This window comes from Drosophila innubila (genome assembly GCF_004354385.1).
Source record: "Drosophila innubila isolate TH190305 chromosome 2L unlocalized genomic scaffold, UK_Dinn_1.0 5_B_2L, whole genome shotgun sequence".
Lineage (NCBI taxonomy): Eukaryota > Metazoa > Arthropoda > Insecta > Diptera > Drosophilidae > Drosophila > Drosophila innubila.
Window position 1 is genome coordinate 4,895,294 of NW_022995373.1, and position 22,296 is coordinate 4,917,589.

Below are 22,296 nucleotides of genomic sequence, written 5' to 3' on the forward strand. Positions count from 1 at the left end.
GCCGTCAGTATGACGGACTCTGCAGTGGTAGTCTGGGCCATGTCAAGTATTCGGGCGCTTCTTCTGGGTGAATGTTGCGTAGCCATCCTCAACTTTCGTCCCAGGAATCTGACAGCCTTCTAACTGAGGTGGAAGCTCTTGGCCTGTGTTGCGAGGTAGTCAGTACCAGCGTACACATACACTGCAGTTTTAATAGCTGCACCACGTCAGTCTCCAGCGTAAGTTGTCCCTGCAGACTCCAAGTTCACAGTTGCGGCGAATAAGCCAGACGCCGCGCATGTGGTCTGCAAATAAAAGAAAGAGGCCTGTCGTTCGCGGAGGGAAGTTGCTCGGGATCTTCAGACTGATGGACACCTATCGATTGATTTCAACGTAATTTATAAGCAATGATATAAAAGAGGATTTTTTTCTTTAACAAGTTTCATCTCAGTACAGTACAAAATAAATTACTTATTTCTTACCGCAGTGACTGCTTCCCATCCCGTGTACTAAACACCAAGTAACTCAAAATTCAACTACAATTCCTTAAATACAAAAAAGACCAGCACAGTTGGGATACAAAATGCCAATTCCAATACTTAACATAAACTATCTATAATAAATACTGCATTACTTATCAAACTAATTAGTCCCGCGACAGCAGACATAAATTTAAGCCAACTGAACACTTTTATGGTCCAAGAATCGCTGTGTTGTTGTTTGTTGTTTTTGTGAGTTTCTGTGCAAACCTAATGGATTAAGCAGCGTCGAGCTCTGCATGTATTTTTCTGAGCACTGCATGTATTTTGATTTTGTAAGCTCGCTCGATATCAGCACTTGTGTGCTATGACAATTTAGGTTCGGTCTCATCTCTGGTGAGTACCAGAGAGACGGAAGGGGCTATGCTCGAGTATGATTGATCACCAGTGCCAAAAATTAAATCAAATCAACTCAGCGGTTCTGTCGCAACGTGTTCGTTCGAGTCACGAGTCTCTTTGTTTAAGGCCTGGTTACACTCGGAGCGAAACGACCCCGGAATAAAGAACTCCATATAAGAAAAACAGTGAAAGCTAGTTGGATGGCTATAGTCGAGATTCCGACCATAGAATACCCGTTTCTTATTTCAATATATATAAAAGTACATTTAGCAAATTACTTGTATTACTTTGAAAACATTAAATCGGCATAGCTGCTTGTCCGATCTTGATGCGAATCAGTGGGATAACACTAGGCAACAAATTTGAACTATTTGGCTATTAAACGAACGAAACCCACTTTTTGGATAGATTTGGGGCCACAAACGACGAAAAAAATTTGTTTTTTTTCAATGCAGTGCATTTTTAGACCTTTTTAAAAATCCGGCTTTTTTTCCTCTCTTTTTTTAGAGGTGCGCCAACTTTTGTCATTATTACTTGTGAATGCCAAAACCGACAAAACCGTTTTAGTGCTATCAATTTTTGAATTAAGAAAATACTGATTTTTTGCTTAGCTTTTTTCAGCTTTTTTAGACCCCGTACTTAAAATAAACTGATAGAATATGCGTATAACTTGGTTTTATATATCCTGACCAAAGTTGGTTCAAATCGGACCACTATATCATACAGCAGACATAGGACCAATCAGGCGAAAATAAAAAAAACTAGTCGGCCGGTGCTACAGTCGGCATACTCGACTGTCGGAGACCCCGCACTTACTATTTAAAAGCAGCCACTTCTAAAAATTAAATTATATTTAACAAACTTAAATTCTTATATATAAGCCGACATAAATGTAAATCTTTAACAGAGATTAAATTAAAACTACATGTTCAATATGCAAAATTTTGTTATAAATAAACTAACCAACACTTAAGTCATATAGTAACAAATTTGAAGCTCAAAATTTAATTAAATAAAATATTTGTTTCAAAAAAAGTTAACAGATAAATTTATTAAAAACATAAATTTACATACTAAATTTATAAAACATTAAATTTACATAGAATTTTAACATGACATTTATATAAATGTCAAAAATTATTTAAATAAAATATTAGACATATATTCAATATAATATGTCGATATAACATTCATAAATAATAATTTATAAAATTTTTGAAGTTAAATAATAATTTGAAAAAAATTAAAAAATAGCTAAAAAAAATCGGGTAAAAAAAGTTGTCCCCGGCGGGAATTGAACCCGCAACAAAACTTCAAAAAATATTAAATGACAGAGGTTTAAGATATTGAGCCAGACTTTATTTAGCCTCCCAAATTGCCATATTACTTCTTTTATTACTCAATTACAAAACTAAAAAATTTTATTTTAGCCTTTAATCATCTTAATAATACATATATTTATTTTAAATGAAAAAGAAAAAAGTATAAAATTTTAATGACTTTCGCCCACGGCAGAGCTCGAACCCACGAACATTTTCTGACCTCCCGTCTCTTAGCACGCTACGCCACAGAAGCACATGACTGATCGGAAGCAAATTTGTTATATAATAAGTTAACTCAATTTTCATGTTATCAAGTTATTCAAGATTTAATTACTTGCCAACGCTCCCTTATCAAATCAAACAGTAAAATTTATTATTTGAATATCTTGACTATTTACTGTCCGATCGAAGTGTTATTTTCAGCAAAAATCTAGAATACTTTTCTCTTCGGCTATGCAAAATCTTAAGTCTCAAGCTTTTCAATTGCTCTTATAATTTTGATATGCAATTTTTTTTTAGATTTGTAGGCGGTTAAGGGGGCGTGGCCAAATTTTGTAACATACTTCATCTGCCTGCAATATAGAGCAACCTCCATACCAAGTTTGGTGTCTCTAGCTTTTAAATTGTTCTTATAATTTGGATATGAAATTTTCTATGTCGATTTTTGGGCGGTAAAGGGGGCGTGGTCGAATTCTAAAACAAACTTGATCTGCTTGCAGTATAGAGGAACCTACATACCAAGTTTGAAGTCTCTAGCTCTCATGGTTTCTAAATCAACGCGGTCAAACCAACGGAAAGACAGACGGACATGGCTCAATCAACTCGGCTGCTGACCCATTTCAAGAATATATATACTTTGGGGGGTCTGCCACGCCTCCTTCCGCCTGTTACATATATTCTGCCAAAAACCCATTATAGCCTTTTTTGCGTTTTGCCTTTTTCAATGGGCTCAGGGTATAAAAACACATAGTGAAAACAAATATAACCATATTTAATTTTATTATTTTAGAATTAAATAGAAAATTACACATAATAAACTTTAATTTAACTAAAAAACTTACTTAAATGTAAAAGTTAATAGATATATAGTAAAACCAAAGAGAAAAAACTTCAATTTATAAATACCATATTTCTTTTAAATTAAAATCATACTTATTTTAAATATGCGAAAGTGTTAAAAAAATTGTATTGGAATTGATGTCAGATTTTAATAGAATTAAATGTAATAAACTTTAATTTAACTCAAAACCTATAAGAATTGTAGCCGGTTGGTACATTGTTGTTAGACAAAAAATAGGAAAACATTTATTTAAAATCCGATCGATTAATGGTAGAGTGGACGACGTGCTACAGACAGGGTTCGAAACCCACTCTGTGCCATGCTAAGAAGAAGAGTCAGGAAAAAATTAAATTGAGTTAAAAGTTTTTAAATTCATCAAATTAAAAAACAATAAAAAAATAAAAAAAAAGAACAATAAATAAGTTGAATAATGTCATGTTTGTTTTTAAATACTATAATACTTAAATTCAATATAAAATAAATTTAAAATGAATACATTCATCACTGCGGACGGCAGTTCGCGTTAGTGACGAAAGCATCACGAAGGATGCGAAAGGCGACTAACTATATATACAGCTAAGTTGGAAAATTTGCTACGACTGTCCGATCAGATCGAGTTATATACCGATCGAAAGGTATAGTCTTACTTACAAAATGGCATACTAAAACTTTTTCTAACCAACTTAGGTCATGAGATACGGGGGTGTAAGTGGGAGGGGAAAAATTTAAATGATTGCAGCTAATGGGGCTGTTGGGGCCTTTTGGTAACATTTTTTATTTTTTCAAAATTCTACTTAAAAATACGCGTCGATTGATACCTCAATCACCCAAATCCGATTACTGGTTCAAAAGATAAATAAAAATACAAATTTTAGTGGACTTCTCAAAATGAAATGAAAAGTCAGTTTGTTTGTCTGTTTGCATCAAACCGCTAAAGGAGCTTAAATGTAATGGTGGGCATTTATTCCTTTTCGAAAATCTAGAAATGTTTGTTCTACGACATTTTGAAAAAACCGCTAGTTTAGCGGGAAAACGCTAAATCCCGCTAAAATTGAAACAGTTTCCAAACCATAAAAGCTACAGATATGTTCTATATATCATTGGAAAGGTGTGTTTGAGGGCTTTTAGGCGTACCTTTAATTTTTTTTACCTAACTGCACTGCGCAAAAAGTAATTTTTATGTACAAAGAAGCTCACCCTTTTTACTCACAGTGCACAATGCCAATTTTCGCTATTTTTTTTTATTAATTTATATTTTTATTTAAAATTTTTAGATTAAACTGAATTTTGTTCGTCACAAAATTGGATATCAGAAATTTTGGGGCTAGAAATTGTTTTCGTCACTAGACTTTTACCTCGTGTAGAGGTATCTCCAACTCTATAAATTATATATATATACTTGATTAGCATCAACAGCCGAGTCGATATAGCCATGTGTGTCTGTCCGTCCGTCCGTCCATCCGTCTGTCTGCCTGTCCGTCCCTGGGAGCACCTAGATCTCAGAGACTATAAGAGAATTTCTAACCTTTTTTTCGAGAGATCGGACACGCTCTCCTCGTCTTTTGACTAAGGGCTTAAGGGCTCTCACAAGGTAGGCGACACTAGGATGTTGACCCCTTACATAAGACGTCAGCTTTCCTTTTATGGTGAATCCAGTATACGAATGTTCATTTTAATAACTGGTTTCAACGCTTTGTTTTTTATTCACAGTACATTTTGTTGCATTTCTTTCAAACCATATTTATATTTCATTCAACTTCTTATCTTTGTAGAAATGAAAAGTTTTACACTTGTTGTGATGAGCCTTATTTGGACATTACTTTTAACATTACTATGCGAAGAAAGACTCTTTTCTACACCGTAAACATCATAATACCTTGTATGGGTATCTCATTTTTAACTGTACTCACTTTTTACTTGCCATCGGACAGTGGAGAGAAGGTAAGTACATATACTTGAAACATGTATAAATGAAACCCAAACTACGAGTACTTTTAAAAGTAAATTACTTTGAGAGGCTAGGCTGATAATTTATTGGCCTAATTTGGGAAACGCTTTTTTTTTTACTAAACTACATTTTCGTTAGATAGAAAATACATCAACTGATGTCCCGACAATTTTTATTAAGTCATCGACACACAAGAATGTAGTTAGCAAGTCAAAATTTTAAACTCAGAAAAAGTTGTTATGCATTCTAGCTCGCTCTGTTTTGGTTTAAGAATAATTTCGTAATAAACAACTTTAAGTTTGCTTTAAAATAATATTCAGGGCATTTAGGTAGTTCTGATCATCAATACCTGGTCACTTCTTACATTCAGCAGGTAATTGAAAAAAATCAAACATACCAAATTATGGTATCGGTATCACAAAATATGTATCTTAAAAATAGTGTCAAGTATTATACTGATTACCGACACTTAGCAACAGTTTTCGTGTTGACTTAAATAAAAACTAAAACTAACTTAAATGAGGTAAGTGAATTTATATTACGCATTGTAAATACCAGTGATGGCATGAAGCTCTCACATTTTTATAAAAAGGTACTGATAACTGATCGATCACAAATAAAATAGCAATTATTGATCTAATTTCTTGCTGTGAATGCCCCCATTACTTAACTGATAAAAAATCTTACTTATGCTTTCAAATAAGTTTGTGTTTTCTTGAATCAATAACATAATGCTGAGTACTATACAACTTCGTACCTAAAATATGGATGTTTGTATTCTGTATGTATGTGAGAACATTGTAGCAAACGAGATAATGAGCTTCTGGTGCAGAGAGAGCAGGACTGTATGCTGTGAATCGTCAAGGAATGTTCCGTAATTCTTGAGGAATCTTTAAATAAAATATCATCGAGGAGCTTAACATTGTTAGTTTCAAAACTCAAAGTGTAAGAAAGCTCCTTGGGAAAACCTCCCAGCAAAAAAAAATTTTATCAAAGAAGCCGAAGCGCTTTCTATTTTTGATTTCGACCTTACTGACTGAAAAATTGATGTGGGCTCGATGGTGTATTAAAAGCTCGAAAATATTCGATCGGTAGACACAGCGAGCATTTATATAACATTTCAGCGGCTGATTGCAACAATCTATTGCATTGCAACCAATATATTCCTTAAATTCGGGCCTATCAAACTACGATTCCCGAAATTTTTTTAATATAATTTCTTAAATGAACTGGCGTAAACTTGGCGCATTTTATCTCAGTTTTATCGAGTCATAATTCAATGATGGTCAGTGGCGCAGTGATGAGAGTCGTCGCTTCAGTCTCGAATACCGACACGGGCAGAATTGGAAATTTAATTTAAAAATGAAAAACAAATAGATCAAGCATTTCAGAAGCCTATCGCTTCTAAAAAAAATCATAAATGTAATATAAATCAAAGTGAAAAACAAGAAAATATTGTTAAGTAAAAATCTGCTTATTTATTATACCCGTCACTTAAAAAATAAGTAAAAGGGTATATTGTGTTCGTTGGAATGTATGTAACAGGGAGAAGGAGGCATCTATAATGTATATATATTCTTGATCACCATCAATAGCCGAGTCGATATAGCCATGTGTGTCTGTCCGTCCGTATGAACAAAAGGATCTCAGAGACTATAAGAGTGGAGATACCAAACTTTCACTCACAGACGTCTATGTACCCACGCAGATCATGTTTGTTTCAAATTGTAGCCACGCCCCCCTTCGCCCCCGCAAATAGCGAAAAACCGTTCGCTCGTCTGTTTGAACAAAGGGATCTCAGAGACTATAAGAGATAGCGTAACCAAATTTGACACACAGATTTCTATATACCTCACGCAGATCAAGTTTGTTTCAAATTAAAGCCACGACCCCCTCCGACCCCGCAAATCGCGAAAAACCACCACACCCACAGTTTTTAAGATAATAAATTTTTTGTGATTATTAACGTGATATATTAGTATTATCTATCATCCCACTGAATCGCATCAAGATCGACAAGTAGAACGGCCGTTATGGCGAATACAAGTTTTCAGAGCAGAACAAGTATTTACTTTAAAGTCCTTTTATATATATTGAAGTAAGTAACGGGTATCCTATGGTCGGGATCTCGACTATAGCCTTTCCGACTAGTTTTTAATTTGCAGTAGTTACTTTGTTCCAGCGAAATACCCATCTACAACGTCCTAACTATTGTTCGTCCCACTTGGTACTAGGGAAGTTGCTAGCTAAGGGCACTAAGCAAATAACCTATACAGAAGTCTGAACGACTGAAAGTGTCTCAGCTAAAAGCATGACGGGGCGTCCACTGGGTAATTTTTCGGTGGACGTGTCGTCTGAGGGAAATAATTTTTGGTTTCGATTCAGTTGGCTGGCCGAGCTCGTTGCTGGCACAGCAAGCGAAACACAAAAAATTCGTGCTATGAAGTACCCTTTAGCTCTACAAATTATTGTCTTTAATATTTTATAAAGAAAAACACCGTAAATCTAATAAATTTGTAAATGTAGATAATAAAAAAAATCCGATGTGTTGATTTAATAATTTTTAATATTTTTTGTGCTTGAAATTTCTTCATTAAAAAATTTATTTGTACAGGGTATTAGAGCTTACATAGAAATTTTAATGGGAAACAACTTATAAACAAAGCGATGTTGTCAATTCTCTCAGCAGCCCATACATATGCACACACTTTTTGTAAGATGCAGGCATACATAGAGATGAGCCTGCGCGCCCAAATACATATCTCTCTGTCTGGCTACTAAGGGACACGTATGTGCAAAGAGAGCAAGAGATGAATATTCTCATTTTGTGTGACTTTTCGACGCATGCTGCTTGCGCGCTAACAGAGTACTATGGGGACTTTGAGCAGTTTTATGAAATGAATTAATAACTTGTAAACTGCCCAAGATATTCTGATATTGTATTTTATAGTATTGCTATTTAGCATTCCTCCTTACTCTCAAATTTTCATCCGTATTCTCATTCGGGACTTCACAGTATATATCTCTCATTCATTCTGAAAATCTTTCTAATGCTCTATACTCTTATTTTAGAATACTATGTCATCATTAGAATTTTAAATGTTCACTTCATCTACGATTATATCCATTTTTGACATACACATCAAATGATTTTTCGTTTTAGACCCATTGACTAAAGCACGAGGCTTTTAAGTGAAAGTCCTGATCCCCGTTAAGACACACCGCTTGACTGAGAAGTATGTGGGATTGTCAAATGATATGTTGCCTTTTTCAATGCAATAATTTCGTATTTCGTTTGACAAATATTTAGGGTATTCACATGTGCTTTATTGTGCTTCACAGAAATCGTGAGCATCGCTTTTCATTTCAATCCAAGCCCAGGAATTTGTATTTGAGTTTTAAAATTTGGTTTGAAAATGTTTGAGCTTCCTGGTAGTCTAGATGCTAGAGTTGACGATCTATGTACAAAAGTGGCCGGTTCAAATCTGGTTTCAATGTTTTGAATTTATATTTATTCGATGCGTCCATTATTAACAATTTATATATTTTTAAAATATGCAAATACGTTAATTTTTTGTTGTTTCGACTTGCAAAAAAAGTTGTGGGTTGCAATGTAAAATTTTCCTACAATCAAACAAATGTTTTTGTGGCGTGACTTCACTAAACAAGTGTTGTCAAAACTTTTACACAAAATATGCTAAAAATACTAACTTTCGATTGAAATTATCGACTTTTAATCGTTTTTTTATCATCTTTACATGGGCATATGTGCCTGACATTTCGTAGTCAAGGGTCTGGGTCTAGCACCCTGGCAGTAAATTTTTCAGTACAAGTTGTTGTTGTGACGTCTGACACGTGTGCTCACTGCCATGCTGCCACTGTTAAGTGAAAACCCTAATTGTGTTTTTGTGTGTTGCTTTGAAATTAATAGAAGTTTTTCACTAATTTTTGGTCGCTGATTCTGATCTCCATTTTCCTCTATCAGTTCGCTTTTTTGAGTTATAGGTACTTATCGAATTTCTTACTTTTTTCCATCAATAAAAGTTCAAAAAATCATAGCTTAACTCCCCATTGAACGAAAATTGAAAATATCTTTACTGTCTCAAAAGATATAATTTTTTAAACGCAAAATGAGAAATGGCCCCACTGTGCCACCTTAAATTAGTTAACAACAGCAGTTAATTTCCAGAAAACAAAGCTGAGTAAAAAAAAAAATTTTTAGTTCAAATTAATATTTTCAATTTAGCTTTAAAAAAATCATATTATGATAGCTTTCCATGTACATTTAATCTATTTGAATTACCAACCCAAGCCCCATGAGATTGCACAGAAATTTCTAAACCCTCCAAAAAAGATAATTTAAGAAAATCATATGAAAGAAATTTTAAGTAACTTCATTGAAATGTTAATAGCTTTTGAATTTGTAAGCCAATTATCTTGAAATGCAGATCCTTTTATTCGAAACATGTTCAGGTAAACGATTTTAGAATAAAACTTTGATATTTTGTTATCTTTTTTAAAGAATTTTTAAAAAACAAAATTTTTTTATATTTTATTTTGCCCAAAATTGACAAAGTAAAAGACAATGTAGGCACGGCTTAAAGATAGTAATAGATATCTTTTTTAAAAGTAAAAGCCATTAAAGATAGTATTGGATATTTTTTTTTACCTGAATATGGTTAACCGTTTTCCAGATATTTCAATATATGTAGTGGCAAAGCCTTAATTTTGGAAATATTAATAAATAAAAAAAAAAAGTACAGACTTGAATTTAGCGCCCCTAAGTACATTATAAACAAATATCAATTCTTGATCAACAAATTCTTGTTCCCTTGTGTTATCAATAAAGAGATTGACAACCTTTGAAGTAAAATAGACATCGACTTTAGCTACAAAATCTTTGAAACTAGCGAGTACTTCAGATTTATTGGTTATTTAATAAGTAACACAATAATGCGTGTATTGATCGTAGTGCGTATTAAAATCTGCTATATATTTTTTCACTAAACCATTACAGCCTTTTAACCCATTTTAAATGTGATCAGTTCATAAAAAGAAAGAAGAACAGAATAAAAAAGGATGGAAGAGAGAAAATGGGATAGAGTAAAAGAGAAGATAGAAGGATGAAGTGGACTTTTATTAAAAACCAAAATAAAGAATTATTTTCTTCTCAAAAGTTGGGAACACTGGTGGAAGGTATCAAAGAGCTCTTGCGACCGCAGCAAGAGAGCGAGACGCTTTTTCGTAGACTGCGTCGCAAGAAGTTCATCCGCTGTTATAGTCTTTTTACACTGAGACCGGTATGACGTTGTATCGAAAAAATTCCGGTATAGAGCCTTAAAGTATGCTCTTACCATTCAAAAATTTGACAGTAAGGTTTAAATACAAAGGCTTTAGGAGCATTAACGGCGTCATTAATGTCGATTTTTTTGTCAAAAGTTGGCAGCCCTGGCAATAAAATTGATTAAAAATCGATTTACCACTACAAAATAGGACAGTTAATAGTAAGATCCCTGAAACAGATTCGGATTTGATTTCGATTTGGCTTAAGTAAATCTGAATCAGTTTCTGGAACGAACCTTTTTGCACACTGATTTGATTTTGATTTCGAGAATTAAAAATAATGACGGCAAAACACAAATCGACAAATAAAAGGGGGGAAATCTGTTTTTCTAAGACTTTTTATTAATAGTTTGGTTGCAGAACAGTATAATAAGAATAATACTAATTGTTTAAAATGCTTTAGCTGCAGTTTTACACATTAACAGCTCCTATTTTATCTGCCTATTTTTAAGCTATTCATCTAGGAAATCTTTGGTAATTTTTCTGCATTAAATATATAGTTATTAAACTATCCATTCCATGCAAAAGCCTTTCAACATTCTCCAAATCACCACAAAAAGTAAGCAAACACCAAGTGTGGCCAAATAATGTTATCGAAACGCACGGTCTCAAATATTATCGAAATGAAATCAAACGAAATCAGCCCCAGCCCTGATTTTCTTAAATCTCTAAGGGCTTCCACACTTTCCGTATTATTTTGTTATTTTGCCTGGCAACCCCACACATTTTGTATGGAGCAGCTGTGAATAGCTGATCGGCGATCCGAAACTGTTTCAGGAATCCCACCAATTTTTGAAATATGCCTTGGAAAACCCTTATTAATTCAACTAGGCAACTAACTAGTCGCGGGACATACATGATAGATACGTTACAGAGTTGTTCCTAATTAACTACTTTTTTAATTAAATCGTCATTTCACTAGCATTAAAAAAAGTAGTGCTAATGAAATCGTCATTTCATTAAGTAATGCCATTTTAATTAGCATTGAAAATAATTTTTTTGGATATTAAAAAAAAAAACCAACTGAAAAATTGTTTTAATATAATGCCAATTAAATAATTTTTCACTAGCACTACTTTTTTCAATGCTAGTGAAATGAAAATTCATTAGCACAACTTTTTTCAATCCTAGTGAATTGACGATTTCATTAGCACTACTTTTTTTAATGCTAATTAAAAAGTAATGATAATGCTTATGGACCCAACTATGATACGTTATTTACATTTGAATACAAATTTTATGTAAAATTTATAATAAAACAACTAGACTTCAAATATCGGCTTTCGCCGTAAGCTAAGGCTTTTGCTTACCGGCCTCAGTTTAAATTGACTTTTAGCCTTCTTTCTTTGAAAACAGCTGAGTTTGAAGAGCTTTCGGGAAAAAATTAGTTTTGAGATGATAATTTTATTTTATTTTTGTATTTATTTATTTATTTATGCACGACTAAAAGCAGTCGGCAAAGAAAAAATTACCAAGTATAAAAATTAAGTTAAAGATTACAAATACAAATAAAATTAAATAATAAAGTATGAACTGTAAAAAATGATCCAGCATTTGTTGCAAGGATTGGGGAAAACCCAGAAAAACCCAATCAGATCAATAAAGATTAGTGTTGTTAATAGTAATAGAATGAATGTAAGACTATTATTAAGAAAAATAACAAGTTATTAGTATTAGTAAGGTCAGGGATTTAACGATAGGTATTGGATAAGTGCGGATTTTAGGGAAGGGAGAGGGAAACCTTATAAGACTGCATAAACGACTTTTTAATTGGAACAAGTAAGTTTGCTTCTCAAATATTGTTTATTAATAATAAGTGGTAATAAAAATGTATTTAATTTACAATTTTTAAATCAGTTAATACCAAATTAAAAATGACGGCTTGACGTTTCTCGCAAATAAATCGCGGTAAAGTTTCGCATTAAGACTGGGCTTATCACTAGGACTATCTTTAAAACCGAGCTCATCACACCGTTCATTTGCATTTCTGTTATTGTTAGGCTCTCCTGGTGCCAATATATCTTTTAAATTTATCGGTTGACCATTTAAAAGCCACACATGTATAAACTGTTCGGATAGATCATTAACTTTAAACCAGTTAACTTCTAAATTTGGTTCTATATAATATAATCCTTTACCAATCTTAAGAAAAGGATTTGTTTTTAAGCCATCGGGTATACCTTTTTAATGAATCATTTTTCATTCTAGCTATAATTGAGTAAAACTTTCTTATCTTACCATCTATAACTTCAGTGCTTATATTAAAAGCAAAACTAATTGCCAATCAGCTGAAAAATAGCACGAAATAAACTAGAGCTTTGAAAATTTCGCTATTACTGAATTATCTTGCAGAATGCTGGTCTTTGAATAGTCGAAGCAATGCCATGTCAATGGCTAGCACCCTCCCTACCCTTTCATCCACGTGAGAGTACTTAACTTATAGAATGTAAATTACTTAAGGCTATCTTAATTGGTAAACAAACTTTCCGGAACCCTCTCAATTCCATTCATGCGATAATTATCGCAAACTAAGTCACGATAATGATTATTGATTAAAAATGTACACACTACATTTGAAAATACTTAAAATTTTTATCTTGACAATGTGAAAGAATTCACTGTTAAAAAATTTTTAGTTGTGTGCATGTAACTCCCTTCAGCAAAAGTTTGAATGTTGTTCGATTAAGAATTGGTTCTAGTAATTTATACAGAAAGCTTTATATTTTTAGTTAAACTTTTGTGACGTGTGGAGAATAATTTCAATTTGAACGAGATAAAATATGCGTTTTAAGTTCTACTTTTGATTAGCATATCTTTAAACCGAGGTGAGGTTTGGAAATTTTTGACTTTTAGTAACAAAACCCACGATATTTTTCCATTTTACGCCATAGAGATAGCCTATGCTTAGGAGCAAATAATTTGAAACGTTAAAAGGCTTTACTATGGCAGGTTTGGCTGATGTTGATGGGGAAAAGCTCTAGCTATTGAACTGGGTGAGACATCGGTCTAAAATTCAAAATATATGTTAAGAACAGCTCAGAGAAAATTCCAACTACAAAATAAAAGTAGGCGTGTCATTAAAAAAGGGCGCAAATTAACGTTAAAGGGACTTATTGACCTAAGAAGTTGAAAAAAAAATTATTTTTTTTTACTTAAATTTTTTTTAAAAACTTTATGATATTTTAAAAACAAAATATAAGAAAATAAAATTTTTGCTTTTAAAATGTAAAAAGTTACAGATTTTGGCCACCTTATTTCCTGAAATATATACGTGTGCGTCGTTTTGGAAAATTCGATCTGCAAGTGCGATAAATTCGATGTCAAAGTCCGAAATAAGTTCAATTTAATATTTAGTAGTGTTTGTGAAAAGTGGCGCAGAGTTTGATGTGTTGATCTAATGAGCAAGAACTCGCCGGATCAAATCCCTATACGGACTAGGCAATATATTATTTTTATTTTTTTAATTTTACTATCGGGCAAAATGCGCTTAAAATCGAGTTACTATGTATTAAGGCTGCCATAAGAATAATCGGGCTCAAATTTACCTATAGGTGCCCCAAAATTTGTGATATCAAAATTTGTGACTAACGATACTTAATTTAATATATAAATTATATAAAAATTATAATTATAATTATATAGAAAAATAGTTCGGCAATCAGCACTGCGCAAAAATGCAATTTTTAGGTAAAAAGAATGTCGACTATTTTACGAAATGTGCCATTCGATTGGTATTTCGATTTGATCGCACAGTCGTATCAAATATTCCATATACTATATAAAGTCTATATATATAAAGATGTTTATCCAACTGATTGAGCATTGTACAGGCCAAACGGATCAAGATACAAGTGTGAAATTTTAACGCAACACAGATATGACAAATTAATCAGCGTTCGAGACGGCGTTTTGGCAAATTCGCCCTGCAAGTGCGTTAAATTCGATGTCAAAGTTCGTGTTTATTTTGATTTACATATAGAAGTGTTTGGTCAGTCGGCGAGTTCAGAACCTAGGTAGATTCAAGCACACGGTAACGTGGGTTCAAGCACAGGCAGACCAAGCAAGATTTAATTTTTTTTAAATCTAAAATAAAATATTGCAACATTTTGCATTTTTGTTGTTGTTTGTTATGCTGCTTTGTCACTTTTATTCTTTTGTGCTAATCTCGCACAAAATCTTAAAGGGCTGCAACATAAAATTTGTTTAACATATGCTAAAGCTGCTGTTAATAGAATGATTTAAATAAGACATTTTTTCTTTTTAAATTTTTTGTATAAAAAATAATGTGTTGCTACATTCCGTATATTTGTTGTTGTTTGTTTTTGTTAAAACATAAGAAAACTAAACCCAGGGCTGTGGCATATCATATTTGTTTATCAGCTGTTAAAGGTTCTGTAAAGAAGCTGATTTACACTAAAAAATAATTTTATTTAAATTAATAATAGTTTTGTCAAATTAATATAATGAAAGCTGAATAAACCGTAAATTGTTAATTAAAAAATGCCGCATTTAGTATGCTTATCGATACATTGCTTTGAATGTCATATTGAGAGCATAAAGCACGAAACGAACCGTGTGAAGCGTAATCAGTTGTGCATGTAGATAAAAATAAAGGCTTGCAATTTATAGTAGACCTGCGGGGGAACGAAAAGGTGAGGCGGGCCAGAAGGGAACTAGAATCGATCTCGCCAAAAATCAATTTGTGAAGAAAAACAACACCAAGAATTTTCTTACGATTAATTAAATACGGAAGATTGAGAAGACGAAGCCTATGGGAGTACGGTGGTAAACGAAGGTTGGGCGAAAGGCAAGAATTGCTTTTGAACTGATTCAATTCGATTCTGGTTTATTTGATACTGCGGGCTCCAAATGCATGAACAGTATTCCAGGATAGGACGAAGTAAAGAGACGTAAAGAAGTTTAGTGGTGAAAGTATCATTAAATTCTTTCGACCAACGTTTAATAAAACCAAATACTCCTTTGGCGTCATTAACTATAGTGGAGATGTGCAAATTGAAGCATAATTTACAATCAAATAAAACTCCAAGATCCTTTACAGATTTTATACGTTGCAACGGGGTATTGTCAATCGTATAAGAACCTAAATAGGGCCTAGAACGACTAAATGTCATGAACATACACTTTGAACAATGGAGATACAACTTATTGGCCGAGCACCACATATGCATAGAATGGAGGCATACATTAAAATATATGAATGGGACAGAAAAGTGGGTAGATCGTTAATGAACAAAGTAAAAAATAAAGGCCCCAAGTAACTACCTTGAGGTACACCAGAAGTAACGTGAACCGAACTCGAAATGGTTGACCTAAGAAGCACTTTTTGGGTCCTACCTTTTAAGTAGGTGGAAGCCCAACGTACAAAGGCGGTAGGGAAATCTATGCAATTATGTTTGTAAAGTAAGAGGTCATGGCTCACAGAGTCAAAGGCTTTACTGAAGTCAGTGAATATGACATCAGTTTGCTTTTTCTCTGAAAATGCATCATTTACCAGGAAGGTCAATTCAATAATTAATAAAGCCGTATTGTGCAGTGGAAATTATCGATTTACAGAGATGCTGCAAAGAAACAAGGGTTTTTTCAAATAATTTGGGAATGGCTGATAGCTTTGCAATACCTCTGTAGCTCGAAATATTAGACTTACCACCTTTTTTTGTGGAGGAGAATGATATAAGATTCTTTCCAATATGATATGATATGGAAAGACTGAAGATTCAAGGGATAGATTAAAAAGCTTATGCAACGGATCAGCTCAAAAGGAGAGAATTCCTTAAGGAGACAACTAGGAATGTTGTCTGGCCCAGGAATGCAAGAAGATTTTAAAGAGCTAATAGAAGAGATTATAGTGTGTTGTATGAGTTGCATGAGTATGAGTTCGAAGTGGAGATTGGAGAGTAGGTGGATTGAAAAAAGTTAGCAAATAGTTCAGCATCTGCAGGGTCGTTGCTAACATTATCTATCCCATAAAATAAAGAGGAAGGTAAACTGGGGGATTTACGCTTCAAGTCAACAAATTTGTAAAATTATTTAGGGTCACGGGAAAACTATCTTTTACATCGAGTTATATAGTTCTCGTAGCATAGCGAGTTTAAATTGGCGAAGTCCGACTTGGTTACTGTGTACTTAGACCAGTCAAGACTTGAACCAAACTTCTAAATATTTAGATTAATATTCTTTAAATAAGAAAGTCTAGGTGTAAACCAAGGAGGCTTTATAGAACCAGACGGTGGAACATAATCTAAGAGTGCATTTAGGGTCTCATAAAAACAACTAAGGGCAATATCGATGTCAGTCGCTTTTTCTAAAAGCACCAGTCGGTAGCAAGAATAAGTTCATTAAGCAATGCATAATTTCCCATGCGAAAACATACGAGGTGATTGCTAACATAATAGAGGTGGACTAAAAGGTTTTGAGATTGAGATAGAATTCTATAGTAGGATGATATAAATCTTCAGGAGTGCTTAATAGGGAAGCCCTAGAGACGGCAGTATTTGCGAAATCATTTAATAAAACCAGATCAAGAATTCGATCATTATGATTTCTGATTGAACTCATTTGAAACAATGAGAGATCCAGCAGGTAATCTAAAAAATTATCTTGGGAACAAGGTAATTTGTGCTAATGAAAAATTACCAAAAAATCTTAGGCAAAATAAAATCACCCAGCACAGTAAATAAGTCGTTATCTTTGACTTGAAGATTAATTTCTTCAATACAAGCAAAATGCTGCATGTTAACTGCCGTAGGAGCCTTTGGAGGGATATAAGAGCAGGTGATAAAAATTGATAGAGTTGAAAAGTTACTTTGACAGCAACAATTTCAACATCAGTAGTCACATTAAAAGTTATGCGTTCCGACTGAAGTGCCGATTTAGTGGCAATAAGTACGCCACCACTTCTAATCGGTTGATCATTTATATCAGCGATGGGCAAGCCCTTGCTCGCGCTACTCACAAAACTCAGACAACAACAACAACTTTTGACGACGCGCGCAACTCATTTATGACCCCCAATAAAAATAAACAACAAAAACACAGCAAATGCTCGAGTTTCGGCTGCGACGCGTACGGTCATAAAACTGTTAATTTTGCTATGATTTATGACTTCAGCAGCGTCTTGTACACTGTGTGAAAAGGTAAAGTTGGTTTTGATGCGTTTTGATGCGTTTTGATTTTTACCACATAAGCGTGCGACTTGCAAATAAGATTAATTAGAACTTATTTTAGTGTATAATTGTTTTGGTTTGTCAAAACCAACAAAAACCACACAGATTTTTCGTCGCGACGCACAGAGTCATGTGTGTCTATTTCGCTTTAATTTATGACTTCAGAAGTTGTGTTTGTTGTAGATGTTGTTGTAGTGCTCATGATTGCAAATTCCGTGCCCACCGCTGATTTATATAAAAAAGATAATTACTTGACATAACTGGGAGTTTACCAAGTTTCTGACAAAGCAATTATATCAGAATCAAAGAACATACTACTAAAATATAGTTTATTTTGGCTTAGTGAGGAGGCCTCTAACATTTTGATAATGAATACAGGCAAAATCGGTGGGCTCCTGTGCGTTGGAGCTGCCGGGATGTGAGAGAAACAGGCAAGGATTCATTACGCCTTTTGGGCTTAAGCACTTGAACAATCATATGTGGTGGCCAAAATTTTGGATCACAAATGACAGTAAGTGAGTCGTGAGGACATTTATTTAATAAACAGCTATTTCACGGGCAATAGCAAAATTAAATTTAGTGATTGAGACATTAGCAGAGACTTTGCTAGAAATGTATGCAGATTCACAAGTAGTGTCCCAGGATAACCTAGACACAAGTACTTGCTTACGAGGCGCAACAGCATTTAAAATAGGGATCTCAGATGTAGAGGCAGCTACGTTATCAGTGCTAATGTTAGGCGTTGCATTGCGAGTAGGTCTTCCATTCCGACCAGATCCAGCCCGCACCGAAGACACGATGACTTGGGCTGATTCAGTTGTCTGAAGAAAAAATCACCTGCAGAAGGTGCAGGAGAATTGAAAAGGTTAACAATACCCAAAGAGGCCGATAAAGACAAAGTTGGCGTAGCGTCTTGATAGTGACGAGATGCCAATGAAGTCACGAGAGGCTGAGTAACTAGTATATAAGGGGGAACTGAGAATTCAATTTGTATGTCGATGCATACTAGACAATTATTTAGGGGAAACTGCAAATCTAAGTTTATCAAAAATAAAATGCTATATATTTGGACCACAATGCACAAATGATTGCAACTTGCACAGCAAGTCGATAGCTTTTTCACTTATGCACAATTTTAGATCTAACAAGGGGGCTCCGCCCCAAGCTCGCTTCGCTCGCGGTGAGGTGCGGCTACAGTCGAGCACGCTCGACAGTAGGATACCCTGGGCCCATGTACTCTTTTTTGAAAAGTTGATTTCCAACAATTGTTCCTATGGCAATTATATGATATATGGAACCAAATTAATCCAAATTTTGTCAGAATGTTAAAAACGAACTTAAATGCATATTCTTACAGTTTGGATAAGATATCTCAAAAAAAAAAAATTTTTTTTCATACTAAAAGTTGATTTTTGACCGATCGGTCCTATGACAGCTACATGATATAGTCGACCAATTTGAACGAACTTTAACCAGAATAGACAAAACCAAGTTAAATGCATAGTCTATCAGTTTGGTTCTGATATCTCAACAAATAAAAAACTTTTCCATACTAAAACTTCATTTTCGATGTATTGTTTCTAAAGCAGCTATATTTTTAGCTTTCAACAACTTTCGGCTTTCTTAAGTCACTGTGTTTATCACTGCAGACTACGTTTTAAATGCACCACTGAACTAATATGTCACTCGTTATTATATTAAACTTATGTGAAATTAATTAGAATTTGATAAATCGCAAATGGGAATCGCTCGGAATCGATGTAGAGTGTGTCAAGAGTAGCCACAAACTACAACTTTGCTCAGCCTGCATTCTGGCAGCACCCATTTTCCTCTCTCACTCTCACGCAACAAATGCTGCAGTGCGCGCGAAATTTGAAATAAAAGACAATATCTAATTTTGTGAAATTTTTAAAGCGGAAAATGTTAAGTTTTTTTTTACAATGATAATAAGCAGATACTTATTATATATATGTGTGAGGAATCGGAAATATTAATAATATAACATTATTATTTTGCAGCTTTCAGTGCTCGGCAAAGATACAAAATTGATTCTGCCAAATTATCGCTTTTCCTCTCATGCAATTTTATGCATAGCAATCAACTTCTGCTCGACGATATTGAAAATTGTGACGTCATAAGGAATTTTGCCATGCAAAAATACATTTTTATATTTTTAAACAATTATAGTCCTTACATGATATCGATAATACTTTTGCTTATCGCTCGATTCTTACTCGGTACCCAAAAAATAATGGATACTATTTCGTACTGTCCTACATAAAAAATTTGCAGTCTCTAGCTCTTATATTTTCTGAGATGGACGCGTTCAAATAGACGGACAGACAGGACTCAATCGACTCGGCTGTTAATCCTGATCAAGAATATATATACTTTATGGGGTCTGCCACGCCTCCTTCTGCCTGTTACATACATTCTGCCAAACACATTATACCTTCTTTGACCATTTTCAATGGGCTCAGGGTATAAACATATAAAAACGGTGTATTATAATTCACAGAAACGGATGAAAACTATAGAGCCAAATTAAACACGTCTGAATCGCTCAAACAAAGAACTCTCTCTGATGAAGATAAAGAGGCAACCAGAAAACTCAAATATTATGAAAAACTTCTTTCCTTTTTAAGTTATCTCAACCAAACTCACTGTTTGCTTTTGCACGCCAAGCTTCAAATTTTTTACCAAGTCTAGATTTTTACCGCCAAACCTGGCTTTTTTCCCACTAAATCTAGCGATTTTCCCAAAGTCCAATTGAAGAGGCAGCGTGCATAGTGTTTGGATCTACATATTGAAGTGTTTGGTCAGCTGTCGAGTTTAGTGGTGCAGAGGATGATGTGTCAGATGCAATAAGGCGCGGGTTCATTTCCCACATCACGCAAGATTTAATTATTATTTTTTAATTAAGTTTTATTAATGTTTTTTAAATTTAATGTTATTTGATAATTTGGTCAAAATCGGGTTACTTTATAATTACATATCTGCCATAGGAACAATCGGGTTCACAATAACTCTTGTTTGCCAAATTTTTTTTTTATTTTAAGTTATCTCAACCAAACTAAAAGATTGCAAGGGCAGTGGGCAAGGTGAATATAATGATTCGTTTCTCTTTCAAAAAATGTTATCTATATATATATAAAATTCTTTGTCCAGTACACTCATTTGCTCATCCCAGATCTAACTTTAATTTTTTTATTTACAGTTCATAATTTATATTTAATTTTATTTGTATTTGTAATCTTAAACTTAATTTTTATACTTGGTAATTTTTTCTTTGCCGACCGCTTTAGTCGTGCATAAATAAATAAATAAATAAAACAAATAAAATAAAATATCAACGTACAGGCCAAACGGCTCAAGGTACAAGTTTAAAATTTTGGGACAACTAAGCTATGACAATTTCATCTGGAAATAAGGCTGCGTTTTTCCAAATTCGACCTGTAAAAGCGTCAAAATGAAGTTCAAAGTTCACATGTATTTTCAGTTTACATGTAGTAGAGGTTGGTTAGGCGCTGTATTCAAAGTACTTTTACTTTTTTTTTAAATTTATTGTTATTCGTTTTTTTTTAAATCAAAATAGAAGAGTTTGGTCAGTCGCGGCATACAGTGGCAAATTAGTGCAGAGGATGGATTAGACTCACGCGCAAGGCTTCACGGGTTTAAGACCTACCGGTTCAGACCAGGAAAATAATACTTTTTTTTTTTTAAATTTATTGTTATTCGTATTTTTTAAATTCAAAACTAATATTTAGATACATTCTGCATTTTTATTGTTGTTTGCAGCCTGCTAATTACTTGGGGCAGAGGATGGGCACGGGGTCGAAAGGTTCGAACCCAGACCGAGAAAGATTTTATTTTTATTTATTAATTTCGTTTTATTAACATTTTTATAAATTTTACGATATTTAACAATTTGGTCAAAATAGCTTTCATAGGAACAATCGGGATCATATTAAGCTTTAGTATGACAAACTGTTTTGTTTTTAAAGTTATCTCAACCAAACTCACAGACTCGCTTTTGCACGCCAAGTCTCAAATTGTTCTGCCAAATCTGGATTTTTCCCGCCAAATTTGGCTTTTCCCCGCCAAATCTGGCAGCATATATATTATAATTCTTTTCTTTTTCAAAAAATGTTATAGTATATATATATTGATGCTACTTATTACATTCAGCAGGAAGTTTTCAACTAAAAATTTTAAATTCTTCTCAAATAACTGATCCTTCACTTGCAATTATACGTTTAATCTAGTCTTACATACAAGCACGTTTGTGTGGTGCCCGTGTTACAGAATATTTTATAGATAAAAATTGAAAGTCCGAAATACCAGGTTGTCCTAATTAACAAGTGTTCCAATTATTGAAGTAGAACAGCATCCCAGTATCCCCCCAGTATCCCGAATGCCAATTTTCGCTATTTTTTTTTATTAATTTATATTTTTATTTACAATTTTTAGATTAAACTGAATTTTGTTCGTCACAAAATTGGATATCAGAAATTTTGGGGCTAGAAATTGCTTTCGTCACTAGACTTTTACCTCGAGTATATGTTTTTTTGTGGGATATCAG

The 22,296-nt window shown here is 33.7% G+C and overlaps 1 protein-coding gene across 2 annotated transcripts in view; it reads left to right on the forward strand.

Annotated features, from left to right (window-relative positions):
- Window positions 1–22,296, forward strand: part of LOC117782692 (acetylcholine receptor subunit alpha-like) — a 78,879-nt gene that overhangs the window by 39,088 nt on the left and 17,495 nt on the right. For both annotated transcript variants that reach the window (XM_034619720.1, XM_034619721.1), the window contains exon 6: window positions 5,012–5,180. In XM_034619720.1, the coding sequence (XP_034475611.1) occupies window positions 5,012–5,180 (169 nt within the window). The remainder of the gene's footprint in view (window positions 1–5,011; window positions 5,181–22,296) is intronic.